The 21,145-nt window shown below is 36.7% G+C and overlaps 1 protein-coding gene across 2 annotated transcripts in view; it reads right to left on the bottom strand.

Moving 5' to 3' along the window:
- Positions 1–1,459: 1,459 nt before the first annotated feature.
- SMC6 (structural maintenance of chromosomes 6) overlaps positions 1,460–21,145 on the bottom strand; it is a 70,181-nt gene continuing 50,495 nt past the window's right edge. For both annotated transcript variants that reach the window (XM_082643105.1, XM_082643106.1), the window contains 7 exons: positions 17,453–17,590; positions 16,344–16,489; positions 12,621–12,746; positions 9,579–9,684; positions 6,063–6,215; positions 2,782–2,879; positions 1,460–1,947 (listed from right to left, as the gene is read on the bottom strand). In XM_082643105.1, the coding sequence (XP_082499231.1) occupies positions 1,833–1,947; positions 2,782–2,879; positions 6,063–6,215; positions 9,579–9,684; positions 12,621–12,746; positions 16,344–16,489; positions 17,453–17,590 (882 nt within the window). In that variant the 3' untranslated portion in view covers positions 1,460–1,832. The remainder of the gene's footprint in view (positions 1,948–2,781; positions 2,880–6,062; positions 6,216–9,578; positions 9,685–12,620; positions 12,747–16,343; positions 16,490–17,452; positions 17,591–21,145) is intronic.

Consider the following 21,145-nt stretch of genomic DNA (forward strand, 5'->3'; position numbering starts at 1 on the left):
TTATTTTTAGAAGTTACACATATTTCAAAAAAGCAATTTCTTTTTATTCTAATTAATATTACCATTAATTAGAATATTAATTGAAAATATTTTCACTTATGATAGTTAAAACCCAAACTTTGTGAGGCCAAAGCAATGAATAATCTTCAACTCAACAAGAGATGCCTGGATACCTGAGGATTCTACTTCCCATTCTGTGTTAAGAAGCACAACATTAAAAAACTACCACAAAAATTCAGACACTGAAATCATTTAGCGAATAAAAGTTTATGCATTTGGTATATGCTACTTCATTTTTTTATTTGAAAAAGCACATGTATGTTAAAATAGTTTTGATACAAATGAATTATAAATGTACCTTTAAAAAAATCAGACTTTGTTTTGTTAGTGGACGGTGTTTAAAACATGCGGCACACGTTTTCTCTCTCTGTAAATTCTTAGATTAGAAAAGCACAGTTTCTGGACTTCTCATTTACCAATGGATCTCAACTTAAGATTAAATCAGACTCTCTCCCCTCACCAAAAACAAAATCCAGTTTTTCTCAGAAACTACAGAAGTGTCGCTGCTTTTAAAATACTGTCTTTTTCTTAAAATACTTCCTCTCAATTTCACAAATATTTATCGCTAGCAATATAGGGAATTCTTCTTGTTGGTATCCACGTCTTTTTAAAAAGGTTTGCACTAATCCTGGTATCAAACATAGAGAATGCAAGCAGGAGTTCTACTCATGTTTTCTTTAAAAAACAGTTCATAAATACCATTGCTTACAACAGGCTATATCTCATCATTCTAAGAAGCACACTTTTTAACAACTCTGAAATCAGGGTGTGTCTTATAACTGACATCAGCTCCCTATCAGCAGCTGGGCCTTTGGCTCCAGCTACTTCTCTGCTCCAGGGGGAGCTGTCCTCTGCCCCAATTTCCCCAGCCCTCTCCTCAGCCTGGTCTGCACAGTCCCTCTGGTCTGCGTCCTCTCGGCTGAGCCAGAGCTTGAGACGCTTTGGACTGCAAACTGCGGGACTTTAAAGCAAGCAAGCAATCAGGCTGCAGGTCAGGGTGCCCCAGTGGGTCATAACCCAGTTCCGACACAGGCTGGACACTTAGTAGGGTGGATGATGGTTAAGGGACTCAGAGAAAGGCACCGTGTCAGGACTGGCGGTGCTTTAGTAAAGCTCCGAGAATGTGCCTTAATAGAGAGCATCTTAAATGTGATGAAACACAATAATTAAAACTACCGTCCAAATCTGCAATTGTATCTCTAGGGTTAAAAATCACCTGTGCAGGGATTGTGACCAAAGTTCCTACAGTCCTGGGTGGGTCCCTCCTCATTAATAAGCGCAAAACAGACAATGAATCTATTGTAAACTGGTCCCTGTTCACAGCCCGCCTGGGCGCTGCCCCACCCCTGCAATGAGAATAATGTAATATTCTGGAAAAGCAAAACTAAATATAACCGGGTGATCAAATGTTTATTTTAATTCTTACAAAATACTATAGAAATGAACCCAAACTAAACAGATATGTACATGTACATATGTACAAAATTTTAAACTTCTGAAAAAGAATCTATAAAAGTAGATGGTTAAAATGAAAAACAAACAAACTTAAAAAGATTTAAAACCAGTACTATGAAGCTGATTTTCTCAAAGCAAAGTAATTATAATTTTAAATTGCGGGCTGTGGCCGGTCTTCTAGGCTTATTATGTCAGATACATGAGTGAGTTTCCTTCACCGCAGAATGTCTTCAGTTTCATTTTATTTCCCATAGTCCCGGGCGTCTCCCCTTACACGTCTTTCAACATGAGGGTGTGGCACAGTCAGCCACAGTAAATCAACCCCGGTCTTCTTCTTCTCCTTGAGACACAGGTCGGAAAGGCAACGTAGTTTGTCCTCTTTCAGGATCAGACATTCGAAGAATTCTAATCAGTTTACTTGGTGGAAGTGAACTAGAGGAAGCAAAATTAATTATTCCAATTTCCAAGAAAATTTTTTCATTAAAAAAAAATTCTAATACTACCTCATGAAAATATAAGTCTAAATGGCTGCTAATGGGGGGTATGTCTGATATCTGGAATTCTAGGAGAAATATAACTTGCAACAGGGAAATAAATTTTCATTTTTAAAAATTAACTTCCTGCTAAATGCCATGGGTTTTCAGTTTGGAGGAAAAAGAAAATGAAGGAGATTTATGTATCAACTATCTCTAACTCTTATTCTTCTTGTCTAGTCAGGAAGGAGTCACCTGAATATTTCCAGTCATAAACTTGAGTCCCCATACGATCGAGTGACCACTTTAGAGAAAGAATATCAACTTTTAAGTGACACAGAGCCTGACACTATGGAGGTACCTAATAAATACTGATTGACAGCAGAGCAGCATTCTCCATTTAGGAAGACTGCTACTTTTAAGTCACCAGGAAAAGAATCAAGACTAGGGAAATCATGAATTGCTTCTTCAGTCTAAGCAGAATTACTAAAATTACTTTATGTTAGTTGGGTCATGATAACCACAGAAGAGCAGATTCAAAACAGAAATATTAACAAGTCAATAATCATATTCAATTAAATTGCCTCTGTTAATGGGAGATAACACAAACAAAATTTTAAATATCTAATACGGGAAAACTACGTTCGATCTCTGGAACTAGTTTAGGGGTTAATTTTTCTTTTGACTGGTCATTTATGCATTTGCATTTTAAAATTAAGAATATAAAAGATTTCTCACCCCCTTTTATATACTTGATATATATATAATTCATAGAAGAGTTTTAAAAAGTTACCTCATGCTTTGAGGGGTAAGCAGGATAAACTGTCTGAAGCGCTGGGAATCTGCCATCTTGAGTATCATATCCATCGCAATTCTCCGGTTAACCATATCCTGGAGAACAGAGGCAGAAGTCAGAGTTGCTGCTGTGTCAATCATGTTCCTGTGAAAGGAGCATTCTACTGGTTGCTACGAACCCCTGGATTTTTATCCAAGGATCATCCATTATCTTATCTATGATGCCAAGCAATTCATACATACTGTGAAAGACAGTATCTAAAATTATTAGGGGAAAATAACTGAATAACATGTATCTTCCAGGAATTTCTATAGTCAAAGTATAGCCCCTTGCCTCAAAAAATACTTAACAATTAAAATAATCAGAAAATAGTCAAAAGATACAACTAGATGTTGCAGAGTGAAGCTAATTTCTACAGTAATATTTAATTACTCAGGAGAACAGTGTCAAAGGTGACCAGATTCAAACTTACTAAGTCTCTCAAGTTTTCCCTCAATGATTAAGGTGTTCTAAAAACTCTGTCCCCGTCACCTTCTACAATTTGTACAATGTGAATCAATTTGAATTTACAGACTAATTTCTCAGCTGAATCTTTAAAATACGTTAAACGGCACATCCACGTATAGGGAAAAAATGCTTGGTTATAACAGGTTTTGACTACAGGAATTAAACTGTGTGCTTACATTTTCTGAGTTAAATAACAGAAAAAACAAAAATCAAAGTACCTCTCTCCTCCCTTGAAAACTCCTGAAATTTGAAAACACAGACAAATGAAACCACATGTGGCCGTACTGTACGGCGTGGCGGTTTAGAACCTGGGCTCTGGAGACAGACAGGGGCCCTGCGTCCCAGCTACACTGCTCAGTGGCTCTTACTCTATAAATTCTTCCATCAGGCATATCCCTAAAGTAATCTAACTTAACGTTAACAGAAGTGACCGGAGCTTGACCAAAGTGAAAACTGTCCTTTCAAAACAATGCCTTGGGGAAGCCCATCATTTAATAACAAAGCTGCCAATGCACCAAGAAATATTTATTCATTTCCACTGGATTGGTTCTCAGAACTTGGGTACATTTTTCTGAATAATTTCAATGAGGCAAAATGTCATTCTGACTAAGAACCTGTAAGTTTCTGAAAGAGAAAGAAATTGCTCAGGATTAAATTTGACTTATAAGATGGGTGATAAGTCTAAATAATAGCATTTTGGACAAAAACCTTATATGGAAAGAGCAATCATCTTCTATGATTTGTGAATCAGCTTTGAAGCCAAATCTCAGAGGAATTTCTAACTAATCTTCAGCAGTGACAGCACAGGAAAAAAAACCACTGAAGGATTATATAGCACTTACAAATATGAATTCTGATTCGTAAATAAGCATTTTCTAAATCCTAATTATGGGCTAGGCATTAGGAGTTAGAAATATGATTAAGACAGAGTTGATAACTTCAAAACTGAAAATTTGGTGGGTGACTCAGACATGAAAATAGGGGATTGCAATAGAACGCAAAATATATAAATATATATAATAATAAAATGTGTATAATATATAATAGGAGATACTATAAAATATAAAAATGATATAATTGCACGAGTTGATGTCAGGTGGTGCTGAGGGAGCTCTGAGAAGTCCCTAATCCTGCCTGGCAGGGGGGTGGTCATGGAGGCTACATAAAGGGGACATCTGAACCGAGTCCTGAAAGATGAGTCGGAGTGTGACATACAACGAAGAAGAGCACAACGGGCAGAGGCGCAGAGTCTGGAAAATCACAAACAGCTCAGTCCAGCTGAAAAAGTCAGCGGCTACTGTATCATGAAGGGTTTCAAAGTCACCCTTCGGAATTAAACCAAGGATTTTCCAGCAAGTGAGTGACTACAATTAGATTTATTTTAGAAATATAAACCTGGCAAGACAGTGAAGGAGGAACTGAGAAGGGGCCGGATTAAAGTCTGAGAGTGTGGACAGGAAGTGATGACAACAGGCGAGAGGCGAGGACAGGAGAGGCAACAGGAAGGAGAAGAGGCGGGGGCCACGGAGATACTTGAGAAGAGGAAGACGTCAGAGGTCAGACAGAGGTCCGACGTCATGTGCAACGAGGGAAGAAGAATCACAGATAAATCACTGGTTTTGCAGTTAGGTGTTGGGTTGGAAATGGCAATTTGCAACTAATCAAGGAAAAGAATTCAGGAAAAGGAAGGTCTGGAGTAGAAAAATTCAGACTCAGACACACTGAGTTTGAGATGTGGGTTGTTCACTAGAGGAGGTCTCCCAGGCAGTCAGGCACACGGGTCCAGAGAACAAGAGAGATGTCAGAATGAGAGGCTTAGCTTTGGGAGGGACCCAAACGTAGACAGCAGCCTGTGGGACTGTGTGTGTCTGTGTGCGGGGGGGCCGGGGGTAGGTAGAACATGATATCCAGGAAAATTAACACCACTATGGAAAACAAAGAAGACCTCAAACTTTTAAGGGCACCCGAATTAGGGGAGGCAGACTGGCACACGGAGAACAAAGAGGAGGTAAGAAGACACAGAGTTTAAGAGATGGAAGGTCAGTCTGTGGTGCCATATACTTCACCAAATTAAAGTTCTTATGATTTTTGCTAAACAAGTTTTGCTGGAGTATTGTCGTCTAAACCCAGATTACGGTGGATTTAGTAAAGAAGGAGGCATGAAGCAGTAAAGAGAATGATTAACAGCTGATTTGGGAGGCCCTACTATGCGCCTGCACCACAGTGAGCACATTACAGATAGGACCTCACTGGAGCCTTGCTCTAACCCTACGAGGTAGGAAAGGTTAATAACCTATTTTATAGATGAAGAAACTGAGGCCCAAAGAAGATAGAGATCTTGCCCAAAGTCAGCTGGATAACTGGTGACAGAGGTAGGTCTCAATCTTTGGTTTTTTAACCTTGGAGTCCAGTGTTCTCGCTCCCTCATGTTACACACACTGCTGTTTTGAAAAGTGTGGCTGTGCAGGAAGGGAGAGAACAGTGGCGAGAGTCAGGGAAAGCACATGTGGGGAACTGCTTATAATTCTGTGTAAAAACGGAAGATGGAAGCAAACTGGGGAAAAGGCTGCAAATCCAGGGTCCCTGCCAGTGTGGTATGTTAGCAAGGGAGAGAACTGGAATTCTTTGGTTCTCCTCTATCACTTATCACAGACAAAACTGTCAGAGCAGGATCTTTTCTGTTATGGGTAAAACTAAAGAATGAATTGCTTCCTTTGAAAATATACATTTCAAACAACCAAAAAATTAGAGAATTTAAAAGTCAACACTACCATGTAGACATCAAACTCATCCAGGCATCTGAAAGGAGATTCAGCAATGGACCACAGAGACAGGATGAAGCAAACTGTGGAAAAAGAACGTTCACCGCCAGATAAGGCCCTCATGTCATTGAAAGCGGTTTTGTTTCCCTCTCCAGGCTGAACCTTGAAAGAGTTGACAAAAAACAAAGTATAGGAAAAAAACAGATTAATTTCTTTACAAAAAAGATTGGCTACCGTTAGAAAGGATGAGTTTATAGTAAAAAAGAAGATTTAAAAAAAATCATTTAGTGACTTAGAAATGACATCTATTCTATCCAAAATACTTTAGAGTAAAACAGTGAGCTGTGTGACGGTAGTTTCTGTTTTACTGTGAGAGAATCAAACTGAAAACATTTTCTTGCCATAACCAGATCTAACATACCAAAAGTCCAAAGGCTTAATAATAAAAGTACCAACGTTAGTCCAGTTTCATTTTTTGCATGTAGTTATCCAGTTTTCCCAACACGACTTATCAGAGACTATCCTTTCCCCATTGTATATTCTTGGCTCTTTTGTCAAATATTAGTTGGCCATATATGCCTGGGTTTATTTCTGGGCTCTCTATTCTGTTCCATTGGTCTATTGTGTCTATTTTTATGCCAATAGCATACTGTTTTGATCGCTATAGCTTTGCAACATAGCTTCAAATCAGGAAATGTGATGCCTCCAGCTTGTTCTTTTTTCTCAAGATTGCTTTAGCTATTAGGGGTCTTTTGTGGTTCCATACAAATTTTAGGATTGGTTTTTCTTTTTGTGGACAATGCCTTTGGAATCTCGATAGGGACTGCACTGAATCTATAGATAGCTTTGGATAGTATGGACATTTTAACAATATTAATTCTTCTGATTCATGTACAAGGGTTATCTTTCCATTTATTTGTGTCTTCTTCAATTTCTTTCATCAATGTCTTAATAGTTTTCAGTGTACAGATCTTTCACTTCCTCGGTTAAATTTCCTAAGTATTTTATCGTTTTTGATGCTATTGTAAGTGGGATTGGTTTCTTTATGTCTTTTTGTCAAACATTTTAAGTGCCAAGTTAATCTTTTGTTACTTGAATTCTAGTGACCTCTAGTGGTTAAACTGCTTTCAGAGTAATTACTGAATGTCAAAAGGACACAGGACCAACTTAAAGAGGCTCACACTGGCCAAAGAGTAACAGCAGCAATCAATTGAAATACATAACTCTCTTTTAAAAATTTCTCTTAGTAAGTGTTCACGGGAACAATATAAAAGTAATTAGTGAGATAACATTTTCATATAATTTCCTAAGAAGACAGTATAAGTAACATTTGAAGGCACTTGATTTCATTTTAAGAGAATTCCAGATATACATATATGCACTCAAGTTGAAAAAATAGAGCACCAACCAGTTTTATCATATGTGTTTTAACAGATACACAGCTTCACGTATTTTCCAAAACACTATTTGAAAAATTATTTGGTTCTCAAGCGAGCATTCACTTATATTTTAATCTTCTAAGGGTTATAAAAAATTCTGAATTTAAACATACACTGAAATTTTATATTTATCATCTGAAGTCTGAATTCTCTATGAAAATCCAAACACAAAAGCAACATTAACATAAGCAGTAAAAAGCCAAACAAAACCAACCAAACACACACACACACACACACACACACACACACACACAGAACAGTAAGAACTAAGAAACAGGATGCGGTCTTTGGCTCCCAAACTGCATCTTGTATCATTCTAATGAATGAAGCCCCAGATAAATTACGGAGATCTAAATTTTATCCCTGGCCTATTAGTAAACCTATCATGGGACTTCTGCCTCAGTTTTCTTATTTGTAAAATGAAGACTAGAACACTTGAAGATTCTTAAAGCAATAATATTCTGTTGAATAACAGGGATGATAATGTCAGAAAATCTAGTTTCAGTTGTCTTGAACAGTTATGGCTCTGGGGATAAATTATCCAAACACCTAATATGTTCTTTTTTTTCACTTTTACTAGAGTATAATTTATATACAGTAAAGAACACAAAGCTTAAGTGTTTAGCTCAAATAATTCTGACATATACGTACACATATGCACACACACCTGGGGAACCACTGCTCAGATCAAGACAGGACATTTCTAGCATCTCAGCAGATTCCCTGTGTCCTCTCCCGTCAACTACCAACCCCTAAAAGGTAACCACTAGTTTGACTTTAATTACTGTAGATAAATTTTACTGGTTTTTGAAGAGTTCTGAAAAGTGGAATTGCTTTAATAGACCCTGCAAGACAGGTTTCTAAATTAGTTCTACCAAATTATATTCCCACTAGCAAGGTATAAGGGTTCTAAGTCCACAACCTCACCCACACAAGGTATTATCAGTCTTGTTCATTTTAATCACAATAATAGGAGTGGGATAGTAACTTATTATGGTATAAACTTGTATTTCTCTGATGACTAGCGATACTGAGCACTTTTTCATGTGCTTATTCACCACTTGGCGAATTAATGACTTTTAACCATTTTTAAATGTATGGTCATTCTTTTTCTCAATTATTATTATTCTTAAAAATTTTTAGATGGGTTCTTAGTTGCATATCTGTATGGCAAATTATTACTTATTCTAAGTATTAAAATGGAAGTATAAAATTTATGGCTACTAAGAATAGTATGCAAATATTTGAAAAGTTTGCCCCAATTATTTAGAGCGAGTAGTTGCTTTTGACCTCCTGACTACACTATTTTTTTTTTTTTTTTTTACGGTACGCGGGCCTCTCACTGTTGTGGCCTCTCCCGTTGTGGAGCACAGGCTCTGGACGCGCAGGCTCAGCGGCCATGGCTCATGGGCCTAGCCGCTCCGCGGCATGTGGGATCTTCCCGGACCGGGGCACGAACCCGTGTCCTCTGCATCAGCAGGTGGACTCTCAACTACTGCGCCACCAGGGAAGCCCCTGACTACACTATTTTTAATGCTATATCCCACACTCCTCCTTTAATGCATGTGACTATGATAGAATCCAGACACACAGACTCCACAATTTGAAAGTGGTGGCTTCCTTTATACAAAAGAGGCTAGATCTAGGGATACCTTCCAAAATAAGTAGCACAAAGACAATTACATGGGGTTGAACATTCTTTGAGAAATTCTTTTCTGGCTTCTTATAGTGGGGCCAGAGAATACAGACTTTCTATAATGTCCCAGGTAATTTAAAATGCTATATGAATTTTAAAAAGGAACCAGTGGAGTGAAAAGAGAAGGTAAATATTTATCACTGAAAATAAAATTCCTAATTATCACCATAAGAGAATAATGTGGCTGTCTGGGGAAAAAAAAAAAAAAAAAGCTAAAGTAATGGCTTTAGTCAGTAAAATCAATTTAATTTTCAACACTTTGGCAAAGACTCTCTTTAACTTCAAAGTAAGTTATTTTGTTTTCCAATGACAACAGATCAAAATATCATCAAAAGAAACGAAGCAGCTAATTCTCCTAATGACTAACATGCAAAGAGTTAAGATACTTACAGATATAGTAAGAGTTTCATTCTTGTGGTCAAAATTCATTTTTCCACAATAGGCCCGCTGAGACAGTAAGTTGTCAAAGTACAGTTTGCATCGTAAAGTCAAACACCTTGAAAAAAGAAATTGGGCATATTAAAAAGATTGCAGAGAGAAAAACAAAAAAGATTACAGAGATACAGAACTGTATATTCAGCATGATCTTCACACCAGCATGTAAGGCCAGATGAAAATATGCCAAGATGTTAACACTGGTGCCCATTTAATAGGTAAAATTTTAGATGATTTTTGCCTGTGTCTTTATATTTCATTCATGTCTCCACATTTTTACCACTTCATTTCCTTTTATAATAAACAAACATCTATAAAATGAATAAAGATGTCATCCCACATACAATGAAACCCATTATACGACAGTCAGTCCATATGAATGTATCGATCATTCAACTAATTTATATATCACCCTAATACAGAAGACATGAATCTTGTCCTTGAGAGGATTCAACTCTAGTAGTGTTAAGATAATGGTAAACTGCCTATTCATTTGCCTGTCTCCTCCTAACTTTACAGTAGCAAAAAGGGCAAAGGCAATCTCTTAATCATGTTGTATCTGTAAGACCTTACGCACTGTCTAGCACAACGTGAACTTCACTTATTTGTCATATGGCATTCTGCTGTAAGGAAGAGCGTTCCCTTCTTCCTCACTTATTTACTTACCACCTTTCTATTTATAAGGATGCAGTCACAGATTCTTATTTTATTCACTGGGTTATCATCCATTACTGTTCTTATTTATTTTGGTCTTCAAATGGTCCCAGATTTTGCCAATGGAGCCCCTCCAAGCTGCCTGCGTCCTTTTATCACGACTCCACGTTTCTGGGGGGGGCACTTCCTTATGTTCCGGCATAGCAAGAGGCCCATCTATACCCTTCCTGCTCTGCTCTGGTATCATCAGCCATTTCTCAAAGGAGCCTTGATTCCTTTTGTTGGGGAATGGTATTTAGAAAATAAGATCTAGGTGACAGGTGACTGGCTATTTTTCTTAACATCTTTGCTCCTTAATGAGTCTAAGGCTCCTTTCTTCAGAATAACTATCGCTTTATTCTTTTCCCTCCCAATTCCCTTCCCAAACTGTATTAAATCTCCACATTAGAAAATACTGGTAGTCTGAGTTTTCTTCTGCTGCCGCAACTATTGCTAGCTGGTTTTCAGAATTTTCTGTTAACTTTTCTTTCTTTCAATACTGATATGTATTCTTCAATTGCTTCCACTCATGGGATGACTAAAAGAGACTGTCCTCATAAAATGGCAAGGTTCTCCAGTGTAAAGGGATAAACAATTTTAAAAACGTGACCATTTTTATTGTCCTCCCAAGATTGGATAAACAATATAAAACATGTCAGTGGTGAAGAAACATATCAAGATAATAAAATAAGTAAGACCAATACCTTTACAGAAAATATTCTAAAATTTTCTGAATAACAATATGAAAACGAACCTTACTGCTTCTGGAAAAGACACAGTAATAGGCATTAGATTTATTCTTCTGCGTGAAACAACTAGAAAACTGGACAAAATCTATGAAACAAGAGTTTTTGGACTCTGGACATCAGACATCGCAGACAGTTCCAGTCAAAACAATCTCTGAAAGATGGGAAACAAACAAATTGAGCCCTGTGAATGCCCCAAATTACTTTTATGTTGAGAGAAAAGGGGAGTGGAAACCCAAGCAGAGTCCAGAAGTCTTCCTGTTTAGGAGTCTGCGGTGGCCAGGGCACCTCCAGTTCACGAAGCAGAGTGCGGGAAAGAGGGCAGCACAGAGAGAGTTCTAGAGGACCACAGAGGCGGGTGGGAGAGCCTCAGGCTGAGTAGCCTCCTCATCAGTGTCAGTGTGAGGATACTGCCCGAGGCTGGTGAGAGAAACACCCAACAGAAGCAGAAACAACCCCCGAGGTCACCCAGAGCCAGGAATAGTTCATATTCCCAAAGGCACGAGTGGAATAACCTCACAACATATCAATAGAGGACCCAGAAGAACGCAGCTTCACAGGTTGGAAAAAAATCAGTCCTTCACCAAAGCCTGCTCTGGTCCCACCTAACAAAACTGCAGGGCAGCTTCAAGAGGATAAAATTAAAAACTCTTTAAGTCAAGTCCTAATAACATGCATATAAAACTGAAATACACATTTCAAGAACTAAGCTATAGTTTAGTTAAGGAATATGGTCAAACGTGCAAAGCCTGTTTCTCATTACGGCTTTATTTGAATTTCCCCATACGTACTAGAGCTAAATTTTAAAAAAATTTCTATAGTCCTAAGATTATAGTTTTTGGTATAAGTACAGTTAAAATGCATGTTACTGAGGGAATGTCATGGGGAAAATAGAGGTTAGGTGGAAAGACTAGGGCTGCCTTGGATCCAAGTATATCAGAGGGCAACCCTACCCTATAAACTGTCCTTTATTTCTGTTGCTTGTGATTTTAGCTGAGGTTAACTTATCTCTGTCAGTCTGCACATTTCTGGGTATATTAATGACATCCAGTTTTGCTGATCCTGTATTCATTCATTCAACCAATATATATCAAGTTTCTACTATATTTCAGGCACAGTAGTAGGTACTGGGGATACAACAGCAAACAAAACATAGATTCTGCATCCATGGAGCTACACCATTCTAGTAGATCATGGTAATCAACTGAGAAACTGCCTTAACATGTCCCATCAAAGCTCGTATGCCTTAAGAACATGCAATGTCCAAGAGTGAAACAGTCTGTTAACAGAACCAATGAGCTTCCAAATGACCCATTTAAGCACAGTCTGAACAGCCAGCTATGAGTTACCCAGTAAAGCATATCTAATGCAGTTTAAGTTGAAAAAGCTCACTATAGAAGTCCCTTCAAATCCAGGATCCCAAGCACTACCACCATTTCTTTTCTGAATAAATCATGCAAGTTCTTTTAATTTAATTTTATTATTTATAAGGGAGAATGTGAAAACAAAGAAAAAACAAAAATGTACAATATGTGGTAATATTTTTTAATTCACTTACCTTCTAAATTGTTGATATGTTTTATATCTATGGGTCATTATTTCTTCCAGTAATTTAATAAACCTTTTTAAAGTCCTTACTTTGTTATCCAGATCAAGATAGGTTTCTCTTGCCTCTTGATATTGCCTATTTTATGAAAAAAATGTTAAGTAAATAAATGCCATTCAATGAAACATAAAGTAAAATCTCAAATATATTTAATAGGAAGAACTGGGAGCACAGGGAGTGCTGAGAGGGCCCAGCAGTAGCAGGTTTCATAAATCTCCAGACAAATACACTGGCAGAATGCGAGCGTGCTGCCCTCACTGGGCAGAGCTGCTAGCAGGGCTGGGCAGAAACAAAGTGCAAGCCCTAGAGAAGGCAGAGAAAGTGAGTGAAGACAGTGCTCAAGTGGGGCCCAGAGTGGCAGATCGTAAGAGAATACCAGCAAATACAGATCTTCTAGCAAGGAAGGAATCACACCGGAAGGCAAGAAATGTTCCCCTTAGTGACAGATGCCAGTGCAGGAACAGAAGAACACAGGTTGGGCATTAGGATCCCCCCAGCCCCAGCCTGAACAAGACAAGGTCAAAGAGGCCGGGAAGACATGGCTTCTCAGAGTGCTACTGTGGAGGCAACAGCTCATTGCTGTAGTGAGGGAGAGAAAGATCCTGACAAAGGATGAAGGGTGAACCCTGGCCAAGGCTCTCAGTGATCCGTCCCATCCTCCTTCAAATGTCCACTCCCAGAAAATCCAACCAATTAAATAACGAATAACGAAAAAAGCACAAACAAAGCACACATACAAAGATATTTATGGGGGGGAAAAGCACTGGGAAAGAGCAGCAAAACTCTCTCTACAGACAAAGAAAACTCATTACAACAATGTTGTCACAAAGCAGATTAAAACTGTAATTGAACACGATAAATTAAAACAAAAGAAAACAAAACAAGACACAAGTGCTACCAGGAAGGAATACCTCAAAGCAGAAATGAAAGAACTGAAGGAAAAGATAAATCAAAGAATTCAAAGCTAACCGACAGGTAAACAACAACAGGTTACAAACAGACAAGAGGAGGAGAAGCATGAACTTGCAGAACCCAAGGTGGGGCAAGGGAGTGTAGACAAAAAGAAAAAAAAAACAAAGACATGAGACAAAATGAGATGATGCATAGAAACAAACAGACAACACAGAAAACATCAACAGACAGATGAGAAATGAGAAAAACAAACAAAACAGGAAAAAAACCCAGATAAAATGGTTAGACTAGAGAAGAATGGTTAACTAGAGAAGAAAAAGTACATGCAACATATGTATAACTGAAGACCTCTAAAAAAGAACACTAGACAACAGAAAATACTTAAAAGTAAAATACCAGAAAACTTTTAAGAAGTAAGACTTAAATCGATATATTTAAAAAAAAAAGCACTGTGTATACCAAGGAAAGGATCACAGAATTTGACATTCTGGATAAGTTATAGAACTTAACAGATGAGCATCGTCAAACACAGGTACTCAGGAGAATGAGGATTTTACACTAGGCTAAACTCTTTCAAACTCAAAAGCTAGAGACAAATAGTTTTAAACTTGCAAAAATACAAAAAATATTACTCCTGTGGCCATTCTAAAGGAAACAATTAGAGGACCAATAACTTTTCAAATGGCTAAACAGCCATTTGGAAAAAGATAAAATACATTCCTCACATCAAAAATATTCACAGATGGGCTTCCCTGGTGGCTCAGTGGTTGAGAGTCCGCCTGCCAATGCAGGGGACGCGGGTTCGTGCCCCGGTCCAGGAAGGTCCCACATGCCGCGGAGCAGCTAGGCCCGTGAGCCATGGACGCTAGGCCTGAGCGTCCGAAGCCTGTGCTCTGCAGCTGGAGAGGCCACAACAGTGAGAGGCCTGCGTACCGCAAAAAAAAAAAAAAAAAAATCACAGGAAAAGAAATATAAATAAACGGTCCTTAAGACATGAAAAGATGTTAACCACATTTAATAGAAGTGAAATGCAAATTAAAATTACACTGAGGTGTATACATATATTTTTAGGAAATATATCTATCAGCAAAAAGAATCTAAGATAATCACACATTGTTTAGGCTGTGGGGAAACAAGCACTCATTGCTGATAGGAGTGAAAAAAGAGTACAATCCCTAGAAAGGGGACTCCACCAAAATGGAGTTTATCCTATTAAAAAAACAAAAACCAAAAACCCGAATTTATACAAAATAGTGCATGTATAAAATTATTTGTTGTGTACCACCATTTATAATAGCAAAAAATCAAGTTAAAACTCAACTATCCATCAGTAGGAGATGACTAAATACTGTGAAACATAAAAACACAATGAGAAAATGCCTATGTACTGATATGGAAAGATCTACAAAATATATCATTAAATCAAAGAAAGCAACCTAAAACAGTTTAGTGTACTACTTTTTGTATCTGCAAGGATAAAAACACATACTCATATCATCTTGACTTTGCATACAGAAACACTGAAAGCATATTTAATAAATTAATTTAATAAACGTGAAAAATTCATTGTCTGCCCTTTCACATTATATTTTTAAAACATGTAAGGTATTACCTATTTTAAAGAAAAACTTCTGTTACTATTTTTGTTTCTTCCCCTTTTTCCCCAGTTTGTGAAAACAGAATTGAGATCACTCCTGTTCCCTGCCTTTTTTAATATGAAAAATTCTTCATAAAGTTTAATAGCTATAATTTTCTACTGTAATTCAATCATTATCATCCAGTTACACAATATTTCTAATTTTTTAGTGTTATACAAACTACTATGTATAAAATAAATAAGTTACAGGAATATATTGTACAGCACAGGGAATATAGCCAATATTTTATAATAACTATAAAGGGACTACAATCTATAAAAATTCTGAATCACCATGTTGTACACCTGAAATATAATATTATAAATCAACCATATCTCAACTAAAAAAAAAATACTACTGCTGCAATAAACATCCAAGTACAAATTGTTTTTTTCATTTTGGATTATAACAACAAAATTACTTGGCCAAATTGAAATTTTTAAAGGTGTTTAACATAAACTACCTTAAAACTTTTCAGAAAGACTAATAACAATAACATCTAACATATTGTGTATCCTATACATCGTTTATTATGGGTTACCTCATTTAATCTTCATAACAACTCTATAAGGTAAGTACTATAATTATACCCATTTTATAGATGAGAAATTTGAGGTTCAGAGCAATTAGATAACTTTCCAAAGTCAGTTTAGTAGGTAACAGAATTGCAATTCAAACTGAGGTACTCTTGCTTCAGAACCCGTGCTCTAACTAAGCTAGAGCTTCCATTTTCACAAGTAATATAAAAATATCCATTTCACTGAAATCTCACTGACATGAAATATGTGTTCTTTTCATCTTGATATATATGAAAATGGCTTCTAATTGTTTTGCTTTGCATTTCTTTGATTACTTCTGAAGCTGAATATCCTCATGTCTATATGAATCTTACAGGTATAAAAATGGCAACTATGTTAAGATGTCATTCTGTAATGAGTTCTGTAACAATTCCGAAGGAAAAAAGTTTATTATTAATAATACATGTATGAAAGGCTAGTTTAGCTATAACTATACGCCATAGCAACACTTTACCCAAATTTAAGATTTACATATAAATGTTATTTTTTTCTCACTATTATATATCTATGGATGATATCATAAAGTAGAAAAGCGAGCAATCACTTACCTCATTATTTCCTCTCGATCTCCATGACTAGCATGTTCTGCCTGTATCTTTTGTCTTAATCTATTAATTTCTTTGTCCAGAATTGATGCAGATTTTTTTACTTCTATCCGCTCTGGGCAGATTTGTCTTGCTTGTGACATTTTCTCCTAAGATAACAGATGTTTAACTTTAAAACTCTTCTTTGATATAACAATTCACTGTACCACTTGTGCCAAAGTATGCAAAACAGAATTCTGAACTTACGTTTAAGACATGCACTTTAATTACGTTTAATACCACTATTGTTCTAAGCTTTATACTGAGAATACGGTCCAGAGTTGTCATAACCTTTAAGAGAAAATTGCATTGGTGTACGCAACTTTAATAATTTGTAAGAGCTCCATAACTTCCCAGTGAAACAAATTCCAAGTAGCAGTTATGAAAGGTTTGGCACCCAGGGTGCTGAGGTCAGACATGGATTCTGAACATCAAGTAGTACTGAAAACACAAAGACCCTCGTGTTTGTAACGTATTAAACATAGTATTTATATTCACGACATTTGTAGTGCAGTAAGTTTTAAGCAAGTAGGGAAATGAATTACAGAGTTTAAATCATTTTCCTAAGACATGTAAAAGCAAAGCTGGAATTCGTCTCTTTTAGGTTAAACCACGGTTGCCCTCAACTTACTCTCCTCTAAAAACAGGGCTGCTGCTTTCAGTTGTCAACAAAGGTTATCTAGTAAGTGGGAGCTGAACTGCAACCCAGCTCACACCCAAGTTACTCAGAGGCAGGGGAGCATTTTTCTGACATGAAGCTGTATGCACTTGCCAAGCTGGGCATTTAAGGAACTATTTCAGCAGAGGGAGAGCCATTTTCCAAATCACTCAGTGACACTACATGGGGCTGTTACAGTGCTGCCTAAAGTCCTCTTCGTGTTGATCTAAGAAGTCCCCACACTCTGAGAGTCCCTCAGTCTTCTCCTCTGTTGATTCACTGAAACAGCTGTTACTTCATACGAAACAGTCATCAGACAACATGTCTCTGTTTGGAAAACATGGCATTAGGAAAACACACTTTAATAATCATGATTAAGGGTGTAAACAAAACATTTAAAAAAATGATGGATAACCTCTAGTTCTTTTTCTTTCATATCTAATTCTCGTTTCTTTTTATTTAAAGTATCCAAGTGTTCTTTTTGCTTGTCTTCATAATGCCGTTTCCCTCGTTTTTGGTTATCCACTTCGGAATCAGCAAGGTTTAATTCATCCTGTTTAAATAAAACCAAAATAATCTATAAAGATTACTTTAAAAAATTATCAGCATAGGCATAAACTAATTGACAACTCAATAAAGTGGACAGGATTATGCTGCTTTAAGAGGCAAGTGTTATTAAGTTCATATCCATATGTTTCTGAAGAGAAGTGAGGAGTTTCCCAAATTGAGAAGTCACATTATCATATTAAAGTTCTTGTATGAAGTCTCCATACCTTATGGTGATCTCAACTTTATTTTGGTAAACAAGGCGGTTTCCTGGGAAGCTATGTTAGCCTGAAAAGACTTAAAACAATGTAAGTGTTGTATATTACAGAGGTATCTGACAGGCGAAACCTGGTTTTAAAAAAAGGTGAATTGGGGTGGAGGAGGAAAAGATGTGAAGAAATTTAACACTGACTTATTTGGTCATCATTTCTGGAGGTGTAACCTCATAATTTTGAGAACAAAATATAATTGTAAAGAAGCTATCCAAAGATCACTTTAAAGGGAAACAGTAGTAAACTATAAGGTAAAGATGCATACTGTAACGCACAGCAACCACTGGGAAAAAAACAAAAAAAACAAAAATTGTAGCTAAACAAACTAGTAGAGGAAATTTTAAAAAGGAACACTAAAAATTACTTGGCTAATCCCAAAAGAAAGAAATAAAGAGAAGAAATACAAACAAGAACAAATAACAGCTAACCATTACTTTTAAGACGAAATATCAAGTGCTTTCTCTCTTTTTTTTTTTTTTTTTTGCGGTACGCGGGCCTCTCACTGTTGTGGCCTCTCCCGTTGCAGAGCACAGGTTCCGGATGCACAGGCTCAGCGGCCATGGCTCACGGGCCCAGCCACTCCGCGGCATGTGGGATCCTCCCGGCCAGGGCACGAACCCGTGTCCCCTGCAGTGGGAGGTGGACTCTCAACCACTGCGCCACCAGGGAAGCCCAAAAGATGATTTATTAAAAGTGCTATATTTAAAATAATATAGATGAAAGAGAAGATCAAGAGCTCTGGAAAAATCCATCACTCAACTCTACTAATTACTCAAAATATAGCTCTAATCACCGTAAAGATGCCAACGCTGAAGACACATGAGAAAGGTTAAAAAAATTAATTCATGAAATGTAAATGGAAACAAAGAAGTATTTCTAAATGTTAAATATATCACTTTGTACCTGTGATTTTGTGTTCATGTATAATTAAATTAGTAGACCTAATGTCAAGTACACATCTTGATTATTTTGCCTAATAATTTCATATATGAATGGCGACTAAAATATATTTTCCTTTGTTACTGGATTTTTCCCTTGTTATGGGAATCTGCCTTCTATTTGAGTACATGCAGTAAACAAATTTCTTTAAAGGAGGCATAGCCTAGTGAAAAGATTTTATTTAGAAGATGGTATATATATATATACATAGCCAGCAATTGCGGCAGCTTTCTCAAATACTGATATACAGATTGACTTCTTTATCATCAATTTGGATGTTTTAAAAAATATACAGATTTCCAAACTCCACCTTTGGAGATTCTGTTTTAGTAGGCTGAGAATCCCTGAACCTCAATTTTTAAAATGGCTCTTGATTTAATAACCACCGAATTAAATTTTAGTCCGTTTGTTTTTTGAGCCTAGTACTGGACGTACACACTATGATGGTCATGTTCAGCCTCAGGAATCACAGTTATAAGGAAAAAGAAACTAACACAAACCAAAACAACAGCACCAAGGAAGGCAGAATATTTGGAGATATCCCGAAAAGAAAAAGAACATGTGAAGTATCTAAGCATTTCAAGGATTTACCTCATATAAAAGAATAGATTTAGGCTATTTGCTGACCTAAGGCTACAATTTACTGCATCTTGTTCGTACTGCTAAAAAATAACTATCACCCAAGGTGGACGCTTAATAATATACAGCTTTTATAGCAGAGTTCTATTAAAAATAAAAACATTGTTATATGGAGTAGGGAGATACTCTGTTCCTTTACTTTGAGGAGAATAAAAGAAAATGGGTGCAATTTACATAGTAGGAGATACTACAGTTAGAAATTGCAATACCTTATGAAACAGAATGGTTGAACACTAAATTTTCGAATCATTTTTGGTAGAAACTTTCAAAATAAGTATGTCCACATTTGCTTTAGGGAACCAAATCAGCTTTCTAGAGCCAAAGGGGTCAATTATATCAGGGCAGATTTGTGCTGCTTAATCTTTTCTCCTAGCAACTTTAGAAAGGGAAAGACTTGGCTTATAAAATAGGATGAAAAGAATTTAATGTTCTTTTCTCCACGTTTATCATGGCTTTTGACTTGTCCTTATATATTTAATAAATTTATATCATAGGTAGCATCAAATTTAAAACTAAAAAGGAATCAAGAGAGTATTTCTTTTAATTTCATTTTGTTCATGGTGAAACAGAGACTTAGAGATATTAAAAGCCAGTTAGTGACACTCATCCTGGTTTTGGGGTGAGGACTAGGTTGGATTAGATCTAATATTAATTCTGATGTAGCCCTAGAAAGTTCAGCCTTTAAAAAGACAGGCTGAGATGCTAGAAGGGAAAGAATCACTGAAAAATTTTATTCTCTTTGATGCCTAAATAACCAATTTTAGTTACCCGACAACATTAGATAAATTGCTACAGTATGTATTATAGCCACTTGCTTCATATAACTCTACATCAATTATGAGGTTTTAAAAAGCTATAGATCATTAGATCTTGGAATTTTCAAAAGCATAGTCAGACTCAATCCAAATAAACACTCATTATCTCTATCAGAAACTGAGAGGCCCTCCTACTCCAAAATGCAGACCATCATTTTTGATGTAGGTCATGCTCCGTGTACAAAAAACTTAATTTGTAACTAAAGCATTAAGTTTGCAGTGTAAATCAAAATAAACTGTTCAAAGGGAGAAAAATGTTGAAATCTTATGCGAAGATTTCAATGACTACATATTTGAACAGAGTATTCCACTCCTCACCACTCTTCTGACACAAAATGAACAAACATCCTGATAGCAAACAGATTATATTTAGAAGCTGCCAATATATCACAAAGACAGTTTCTGAGGAATTAAATTCTCTTGTTAGCCAAATATTCTTGCTCCTGTTGTTACCTATTGGGATGGCTGTTGGGATGTGATATTGCAAAGGAAAAACCCTCTTGGCTACTGGCTGACTGCATGCAGGTTTACTGAAGGACTCATCTAGCTTTCACTTATTTGCAACCAAGGCAAAGAACTTAAGACCAAGAATTCTTACTGCCTTCTGCCCATATTTTCTGCTCTTGAACTTATCTACGCACTCCCAATTCCAGGAGTTGCGTTAGCCTACACATCCCTAAAAGAACAGAACACAGCTTATCTTTCATTGTTTGTTTTTAATTTTAAGCTATCTGGGACAATTTGGGTGCTAATTATTTCTTTTCCTATATTGTTTTAGCATACTTTATCATTTTAAGTTTCCCTGCTCAATCCTTCACCCATTTAAAATTTTCTATTACCTCATCCTTGTTTTAACTTCACTGCTCTAATTTCTGAGTTTTGAATTCTCTCTCTCCT

This window comes from Mesoplodon mirus (assembly GCF_964341445.2).
Source record: "Mesoplodon mirus genome assembly, chromosome: 14".
Lineage (NCBI taxonomy): Eukaryota > Metazoa > Chordata > Mammalia > Artiodactyla > Ziphiidae > Mesoplodon > Mesoplodon mirus.